The sequence below is a fragment of the Vespula pensylvanica genome, chromosome 17 (genome assembly GCF_014466175.1).
Source record: "Vespula pensylvanica isolate Volc-1 chromosome 17, ASM1446617v1, whole genome shotgun sequence".
In the NCBI taxonomy this organism is placed as follows: domain Eukaryota; kingdom Metazoa; phylum Arthropoda; class Insecta; order Hymenoptera; family Vespidae; genus Vespula; species Vespula pensylvanica.
This window is the reverse complement of record NC_057701.1, coordinates 1796214-1806213: the sequence shown is the minus strand read 5'-3', so window position 1 is coordinate 1806213 and position 10000 is coordinate 1796214. Positions and strand designations below refer to the sequence as shown.

General features: G+C 29.9%; 1 protein-coding gene and 2 long non-coding RNA genes across 4 annotated transcripts in view; 2 read left to right on the top strand and 1 right to left on the bottom strand.

Annotated features, from left to right (window-relative positions):
• Positions 1-5614: 5614 nt before the first annotated feature.
• Positions 5615-10000, bottom strand: part of LOC122635290 — a 9270-nt gene continuing 4884 nt past the window's right edge. Inside the window, exon 2 of the mRNA XM_043825334.1 lies at positions 5615-5883. Within this exon, the coding sequence (XP_043681269.1) occupies positions 5765-5883 (119 nt within the window). The 3' untranslated portion in view covers positions 5615-5764. The remainder of the gene's footprint in view (positions 5884-10000) is intronic.
• LOC122635293 lies at positions 7085-8600 on the top strand. The gene is made up of 3 exons (XR_006328629.1): positions 7085-7098; positions 7482-8022; positions 8428-8600. It is a non-coding gene; the product is annotated as an uncharacterized LOC122635293 (long non-coding RNA).
• Positions 8738-10000, top strand: part of LOC122635292 — a 12945-nt gene continuing 11682 nt past the window's right edge. Inside the window, exons 1-2 of one of the 2 annotated variants that reach the window (XR_006328627.1) lie at positions 8738-8872; positions 9133-9211. This is a non-coding gene — a long non-coding RNA (uncharacterized LOC122635292). The remainder of the gene's footprint in view (positions 8873-9132; positions 9212-10000) is intronic. The other variant, XR_006328628.1, reaches the window with a different exon arrangement.

The window sequence follows — 10000 nt, the reverse complement described above, 5'->3', positions numbered from 1 at the left end:
AAAATAAAAAAAAAAATAATTTTGACTTTGAAGTAGTTGGATTGTGTTTTATTTTCTCTCTCTCTCTCTCTCTCTCTCTCTCTCTCTCTCTCTATTTTTTTTTATATTTTCTCTAGACGATTCGAAAAAAGTAGTAGACTTAAAGAGAATGTTGAATGATCTTTTCATTCGTTTATTCATACACCCATTCATTCGTGCGTCCATTGTAATTCTTAAAAATAATGTCTAGAATTATTAGTATAATTTCGTTTTCATTCTTGCAATATTGAATATGAAATATCTCGAGATAGGGCAAGAGAAGTTGGTTCGATTTTTTATAAGTTTTCGAAACAAAAATTCAAACACGCACACGTACACACCTATACGTATATATTCAATCGTGAAAAAAATATCTGACATTATTTCAATGATTTTAATTTGTCGTATATTAAGAAAAAAAAAAAAAAAAAAAAAAAAAGAAAGAAGAAAAAGAAGAAGATTAATAATAATTCCTAAAAAATTGAATGCAAAAAAGAAAACAAATTTATTCAAAAAAAATATCTTATCGTTGGATTAACATAACCGTGAACGATTATTTTATAATATTATTATCTCTCTTTCTCTCTCTCTCTCTCTCTCTCTCTCTCTCTCTCTCTCTCTCTCTCTTTCTCTCTCTTTTCTACCGGTATATTTCCATTTAATTTTACCAGTCATGATAACAGTATACTATCCCTCTTACCCTCCTTTCACCCATGACAATGTAAAAACCCATAGAACGTATTCCTGCACGCGATTTACGTTGATCAATACGAACCAATCAGGAGGAGGAGCGTAGCTTAAGAAAGAAAATGACTCCTTTCGAAGGACTCCTTTCGTATCTCCTTGCTGAACCACACTCGCCAGGTGGAACGTATAGTAGCCACGTGTCCTTCCAGAGAGAAAGTCAAGAATTAATAAGGAAAAAAGAAAAAAAAAAAAAGAAAGAAAGAAAGAAAAAAGAAAAGTAGAAGGATCATCCTGAAGAAACCGTCGACCATTCGATCATCGTCTTTAACACGAACGAGTAAACCCGTTTAAGCGACCATTTTAACGGTAAAAATTAAAAAGGAAAAAAAAAAAGAAAAAGGACAATTGCATGATCAGACGATCTAAGAAGAGTCTTCCTATTAACATTAGAAATAAAAGATATATATGTGTGTATGTGTACGTGTACGTGAATGTACTTTAATTGCAAACTTGTCGGGACTGACCGCAACCCTTTTCTCCCCTATTTTATTTATTTATTTATTTATTTATTTATTTATTTTCCTTTCTTCTTTTCTTAAATAGGGTTAGAAAGGGTAACCTCCGCGCCATATTTACAAGGATATTAACTAATGGACTTTCGTTTGAATCGACCATAATAATCTATATATAACGCGCGTGCCATTACCGTTGGAAAGTAAAATGCCACTTGGCAAGTTCGTTAGGGTATTGTGTGCATGTGTGTATGATGTTAGTGGACACTTTAAATAGAATAGAATAGGGAAAGCTTGTTCAGCATTTTTATTTATCTAGATAAACCTGAATTATTTATTGTCGTTGGTACTGGTAACTGGTTGGAACGAATGACCGTTAGGATTTTTATTTTATTTTTTATTCATTCATTCATTTATTTATTTATTTATTCTTTTTTATTTGCCGATTAAAATAATCAAGATACGATTAGTTTATATATATATATATGTATAAATTTTTCTAATCCTTATTAAAAAAAAAAAAAAAAAAAAAAAAAAAAGGAGAATAAATAAATATAAATCAAGAAAATTTTTAATTGATAAAATTGTTAATTTTGATTTTATTTCGTTTCATTTGTTTTGTGATGATTTTTTTTTTTTTCTTATTATTCTTTTTTCATTTTCTTGGATTTGAGTAGAAGAAAAAGTATTTGTGAATGGGTTAGTTTAGTATAAAGGATTATTGGCAGGCCCTGTCGATTCGTCATGGCCAGGTGTTCAACTCTTCGATGCAAATCGATAGTTCGGTTAATTCAATTGCGAGTTGGAAGTCCCATCCGTTTGATTATGCGTGTCTGGCTGGGGCGATAGGTATAATCGACGTGTAACACGTTACATATCACACGTGTCAAACTCTTTTTCTGTTTCTTTTTTTTTTTCTTTCTTTTTTTCTTTTCTTCTTTTTTCCTGTCACATCTTTATTACGTTTAAAATGTTATAATACAGAGGAAAGATAATAAAGTATGAAGTCATTGGTATATTTTTTAATACATTGCAAATCTAATTATTCGAGGTTCCATTTTCTTCATTCTTTTTTTTTTTTTTTTTTTTAGAGATAATTATAATATTTTATATAATTAGATATATTTTATAATCGAAACAAATACGATTGTTTAATAATACGATTCTAAATTGTAAAATATCATACATGCATATATATATATATATATAGTATAGATATACATTTCTTCTAATACTTATCGTTACAACAATTTCTTCTAATCAAAAAAAAAAAAAAAAAAAAAAAAAAAGTCAAATAACACAGTAGTCGTATCGATTATTATAATTATCAGTCGAACCAGGAAAAGAAAAAAAAAAGAAAAACAAGATTACAAAACAATAAACAAATAAATCAATCTCTAATAAAATAATAATAATAATAATAATAATAATAATAATAAAAATCATCAATCTTTTGATTATATAATATTCTTATTCATCGAATATTTTATTGGATATTATTATTATCGTAATTTTAGAAAGTATTAAGTTTAAACATGCTCGTAGAGCTTCTGCCCTTTTATCTTTAGGGGGTCTGTAAACTGACATGGGGGTGGACTGGTGGGGGTGGTTTGTAGAAGCATATATATGGTTAATTACAATGCACACGATGTTTACTAGAGGGTCTTCCGAGTATATATGGGGGTATATGGGGAATAACAGAACAGAGAGAGCGAGCAGCTGGTGCGTACTACTTTTAATGGCTGTCATCCCCATAACCCCCGTGGGTCAGTTTCGATAATACCAACTAATACTACCCTCTCTCTCTCTCTTTCTCTCTCTCTCTCTCTTTCCTCTTGTCACCCCTCTCTTTTTCCCATCGTCGGCACGATACCGTTAAATCGAAAAATCGATGGGTCCTCCTACGCTTCTCAATAATGGATTTCCGACCGTTACACCATAAAAGGAAATCCGATTAATGTATGTTCCGGTTAATTAATCGTGAGAAAAATAATAAATGAAACTATGTTAAGCTTGGATAATAATTTTCCCGATTCTATTAACTTTTTTTTATGGGAATATTTCCCACGGTCTCTACATTCTATATGTGAAAAATAAAAGAAAATGAAAAAAAAAAAATAAAAATAAAAGAAAGGAAGAGTAATTTTGAATGAAAGTATTTTTTAGAATTTTTTTTATTTTTTTTATTTATTTATCTTATAGTATCGTCGTCTTAAATATCAATCGTCTTTTTTTTTGTTTTCTTTCCTTTTTTTTTTTTTTAATTATATCATATTATAATGTTGATAGAATAAAGTCGAGTTCATATATATCATTCGACAAGATAAAAAAGATAGATCACTGTGAACACTAAACTCGTGTTGTTATTTCGTTGTCACCCCGTATGGTGCCCCCATGTAGTGGCATCAAGAGACCACCATGAAGGCACGCGCGGTTTGTTTCCAGGTGGGACACATGTAAAAAGTTATATTCGTTACAAAATACGATTCTCTATGAACTCTCTATCTCTTTATCTTTCTCTCTTCAGGTGTATAATTTTCTCAATAATTCGTGTCTCAATTTTTACAGGCGTGTCCTATCTGTCATCGTTAGAACGATAATATAAAATATAATGATTTACTTGCTACGAAAGTCGTATCGTGTTGTTATTATTAACTTTTAAGATTAAAATTGAAATTAAATCTCTTAGATCGGTACCATGATCGAACGACATCATATACAGACATACGTCTAATTACCAAGCGATTTTTTAATTTAAAAAAGAAATAATAATAATTTTTTTTTTCAATTATTATTATTAAACGACGAATTCCGGAATAATATATGCAACAAAATTAGATTAATAGCAATAGTTATGATTAATAAAAGTATCTTTCTTTTTTTTTTTTTTTTATACGCCATTAATCGAAATATGTTTTGTAAAAAAAAAAAGAAAAGATGGATATGAAACTAATCAGAGATCGTAATGTTAGAAAAAGAAAACAACAATAATAATAATGATAATAACAACGAATATATTAATTCTGACGCTATTAAAAACTCAAAAAAAAAAAAAATTTTTTTTTAACTTTCGAGAAAAGGAACTGCGAAAACGTATCGTCTTTCTTCTTCGTTGAAAGTAAAAAAAAATTTATTACTTTCTAATCTTTCCAAATCGAACGATATCTTTTTGAAGCTTTTAAAATCCTATTTTTCTTCTTCATTCTCATCGTCTTCTTTTTTCCTTGCTCGTTATTTTATATTGAGAAATTTTCAGTATATAAAAATTAGAAAAAATTTTGAAGGGTGGGAGAGAGGGAAGGGGATGAATGAATGGAGGAAAAGAAAAAGAAAATCAAAGCAAAAAAAAAACTTATAAAAGCCACTTGTTTATTATTATTATTATCATTATCATTATTATCATTATCATTATCATTATTATTATTATTATTATTATTATTATTATTATTATTATTATTATTATTATTATTATTATTATTATATTTTCGCATCTAACTTAAACGACTAAATGACTAGAGTTTTGCCCTAATCCTAATAAACCCTAATTGGTCGATTATAAATAGGACATTTTTTCTCCTCTCTCTATCTCTCTCTCTTTCTCTCTCTCCCTCTCTTATATAGTAAGATAAAATAGATATGTATGTAGATAGATTAAAATCTTTGGAGGTGCTGTATCGTTGCTCCTAAATAATATGGAACGAACAGTTTCAGGCTTTCAGTGGAATCGTCCTTTGCTTAGAATTAATTATTACAACGAAAGCATGGATCGGCAGATTGATTGATTGATTGATTGATTGATTAATTTATTTGTTTTTTATTAATCTCTCGAAAGACGATTTTACGAAATTATATAAGATCGTCCAGAAAGAATTATATTCCTTTTATATATATATATATATATATATTTATATATTCCATAATTAATTCTTTTTCTGTCATATATGTATAATTTTTTTTCCTCTTTCTTTTTATTTATATATCTAGTTGCCACGATCACGACTTTCAAAGATCATGGACGATCCATTCAAACCTCCATTAAATCGCGTTTATCTCTTTTTTTTTTTTTCATTTTTCCTTTTTTAATATAATATACGTGTGTGTGTATGTGTGTGTGTTGCGTATGTATGTCCTTTTACCTCTTTATGAATTAATTATTTACGTACATTAACGCTAAACAATGATAAAGTAACGATAATTAGAGTGATCGCACTATGTCTTATGACGGTACGAAAGAATAAATATACAACTCGAACATACTAATAATAATAATAATAATAATAATAATAATAATAATAATAATAATAATAATAATAATTAATAATCATTAATCAATAATAACAATTATTATTATTATTATTATTATTATATTATAATAATAGTACTAGTAATAAAAAAATAGTAATAGTATTGGAAACGTCATTTAGTATTAGTAGAGATAAATTATATCGAGTCGAGTTATAATTCGTCGGTTTAACCATTCGAATTATTTATTTATTTATTTATTTATTTATTTATTTATTTATTTATTTACTTATTTATTTATTTTTTTAATGGCTTCGAGGACTTCGTCGAGGACTTCGTTCGACACCTTGCGGCTTCGTTATATCGCTCGATGATGTTAATGGTTTCTTCCCACATTCTCCAGCCTTTCGAGCACGCCAATAATCTATAAAAGATAACAGAAAAACAAAATTTACATTTCGTTGAACGTATAATTGAAATTAAAAAAAAAAAAAAAAACAAAAAATAAGAATAAATAGGATAAATAAACAAATATAAAAATATATAGAAACAATTCCACTGTATGATCGTTCATACTCTGAAAAAGAAGAAAAGTTGACCGGTAAAAAAAGATGTATGTAACTACATATATATCTCTGGAAAAAAAAGGAAAAGAAAGAGAGAGTAAAAAAGGTTCGTTCGAGTAACAAGTATATCTCGTAGGTCTTCTTGGCAAACCCTTAGGGGTTCTTTGGCCCTTTCCCTTTTGTCGACACATCAGGGACACCTTATTACGTTAGCATACACTTTAACTTGTATGTTTCGAGATTGTCATGAGATGGTATATACATTTATATATATATATAGTATATTCATACATATACATATATACACACCACATATGTGTATATATATATATATATATATATATTTGTATGCCTACAATAAAAAGAAAAAAAAATTTTTTTTTCACAACAATGGATCTTCGAAATAGCCAACGAAAGCTATAGTGATGAAATTGGTATTGGTATTGGTATTAGTATTAGTATTGAGGAGATTTGGCGGGAACACAAAACATCGTCTTTGACGTTTTCTCTCTTTCTCTCTAACACACACATCCACACACACACTCTTTTTCAGATCACAGGTAGAACACCTGAACACTCGCCCTTTGCACCTTCCACTTCTTCTTTCTTTCTTTCTTTCTTTCTTTCTCTCCCTCCCACCCTCTTTTTTTTTCTTTTCATTCTTTCTTGTTTTTCTTCTTTAGCCCTCTCGTTATACCCTGAGACAGACAGGTGACATACATGACACGTTCGTACGTTGAACTAAATTGTAAATTATTGAAATCGTTTTAAAGAAATAAAATAAAAAAAAAATAAAAAATAAAAGAAAAAAATTGTAGATACTTATTTTCTAGAATCGATTCCAATCTCTTGCTTCAACTCGAATCTAAATCGTTTTTTTTTTCTCTCTCTCTTTTTTGCAGAAACAAAGTGAATAGAACAGAAAGTTGATACGATAGAATGGCGAAGATTGATTATATCCAAAGATGATGAAGATTATAAATACAGGATAGAACAAAAAAAAGAAAGAAAGAAAGGAAAAGAAGAGGAAGAGAAGAAGAAAGAAAGAAAGAAGAAAAAAAAAAGAAGGAAAGGTTCGTACAAATTTTGTTAATAAATATGTAATAAATTTTTAATCCACAAGGATCGATTTTAAAAAAGGAGCATAACAAACATTTTCATTTTCACCGATCTAGAGATCACTTTTTGTGATCTCTTTGGAAACTTTCTAGCTTCTGTATAATATCATTATCATCTTTCAATCTCTCAATCAAAATTGAAATGAAAACTAGCAAATATTGGAAACAATATGGTCGTAGAAAGTTAATCGAATCTTTCTTTATTTCCTGAAGGAAGATGAAAATATTTGTTGAATGCTATGTGATAAATAATAAAGGAAAGGTTGGTGTAGAGTAACTGGCATATGTTCGGTAAGATTGTCGATCCTCTTCTGCTAAATCTTTTCTTTCTCTTTTAGCAATGGTCCGCCATATGGCGTTCGCGAAACCGAAGTCTTTCTCGAAGTGGTTATATTACTAAAGTTCCCTTATTTCTCTTTCACTCTACGGTGAGATAGATAGAGAAAGAAAGAAAGAGATAGATAGATAGATAGATAGATAGATAGATACATAGATAGAGAGAAAAAAAGAAAAAGAGAAAGATAGAATTGTGACCAGGATTTCATCTGTCAACATCTGTTTCCTTGGTTGAACATGAGATTCCATTACTTGGAAACGTCCTGAAGGAGTAAACGAAGAAGAAGAAGAAGAAGAAAACTATGGGATCGTATCCTCTACCTGTCCATATACTTTAGCTCCCATAAGAGATACCCTACCACAAAGATCTAGATCTCTCTTTGTTCCCTAAATCTCTTACATGAAGATATAAAGTGGGAGAAGGATAACGTATGTGTGTATGGGTATAATGGGTATGAGTCTTCCTACATGTTTTTTCATCGAAACGACGGATTTTCATCATAGGATTTCTTATATAGAAAGGAGAACATACCAGAAGATCAGGTCTTGCTTTATTTTTCTTTCACTATAAATTCCCTTCTATTCATTTTTTTTTCCTTTCTTTCTTTCTTTCTTTTTTTTTTTTTTTTCTTTCTTTTTCCTTTCTCTTTCTCTGGTATCCTACGAGATTCTCCTATATAAAGTGTCTTACGTCCTAGTTTCCTTTTTTATCCTCACAAAAGATTTTTATTTATCGTTTCTTTCTTTCTTTCTTTCTTTTTTTCTTTATTTTTTGTTTTCGTTTTTATTTTTGTTATTAGAATTGACGATCGAAATGGACGATCTTTTTTTTTATCGTTGACAAACGAGTTTAACTGGTTTTTATATTATCCAAAGTGTCGAGGATTAAATTTCTTTTTTCTTTTCTTTTTTTTTTTTTTTTTTTTTTTTCTATGGAAATTGTTACAGTTGGCAGAGTTATTGGTAAAAGGAAAAGTAAATAAATAAACAACTGGAAAGAAAAATTGATAAAACCAGCTTGCGCTATTAATAATATATCCGACGAGTCCGAGGTATCAACGAACGAAATATTTTTCTATGGAAATTGTTGCAGTTGGCAGTAATTATCGATAAGAAGATTAATAAGGCAAGTTTGTATTACTAATAATAATATAAGCGCGTGTGTGTGTGTGTGTGTTTATATGATGAATATCAAAAAATATTAAGAATCAAACAGATATTTATTTAAAAATCTTCATTATTATCTTATTGACAGGAACCAACGAAGAAGAAACTTCTTTCTACAATTAACAATGATATAATCTAATGAATGAAAACGATCAAGAATTCAACCCATTTTTTCCAATTAAAATAGATAAACAATCAGCTGTGTTATCAATGGCGAACAATTCCGGTGAGTCAAAGTCATTAAAAATTAGAGTCATATTTTCAACATATTAATTACAATTATCTCTGTTATCGATAAGAAACAATTCCAAAAGGAAAAATATATAGTAATACACTTGTGATCGGTCGAAATTTCGTATAAAAATAGATAGAATTATTTAATGAACGATTCAAAAAGAGATCCTTTTACTATTGTTAATAAATCAATCTGTCAATCTTCACAAAGAGATATCAAATATTTCAATGACAATCTTACTATAATTACAGTTAAGTACGTGACCGACCGATCATCACCCAAACGTTTTGAATCGCATTGAACGTAAGGAAGGAAAGAAATTAAACGATGGTTAGCCCTCTAACAAAGTTTAATGAGTAGGAGTGAAATAGGAGGAGGAAGAGGAGGAGGAGGAGGAGGAGGAGGAGGAGGAGAAAAGGGTGGAGGTGTAGTTGGGAGTGTAGGGTGGGCGGAGGAGGAGTTCGATGCGGAAACACTTGCGAGGAAAGAGAACAGATGGTGTACGACCTTCGTAAGGTCCCTGTGTGGTGCCGGTTGCACACGGTATATATGTATATATATATATATAATCTGTATATATATATATATATATACGTATGTATATGTATTACTATATCGCGTGTTCTCGCGGACCTGATTTAATCGTGGGAAAAAGAGGTTCGAGTCGTCGTACCGGTACTTGTATACTCTGTTGCTGTGCAGTGCTATTGCTGTTGCTGTTGCTGTGCTGTGCTGTGCTGTGTTGTGTTGTGTTATGTCTGGGTTGTTACTGCCACCTCGAGCATATCTAACGTAGAGAGTGTAACAGGTGTCTCTTAGGAAAGAGAAAGAGAAAGAAAAAGAAAGAAAGGAATAGAAGAAAAGAGAAGAAAGAAGAGAGAGGAGAAGAGAAAGGAGGAGGAGGAGGAGGAGGAGGAGGAAAAACGAACGGGTTGAATAAGTGCATATGCATGTATGTATCCACGTATGTGTCTCGCTTCGTCGAGTTTACGATTGCTAAAGGGAATAACAACGGCACTGTTATTTTTTTCCCACCCTTTTTCTTCTCTCTTTTTCTTTTTTCTGTTCTTTTCTTTTCCTTTTCTTCTGTTTCTTTTTTTTTTCTTTTTTCTTTTTTTT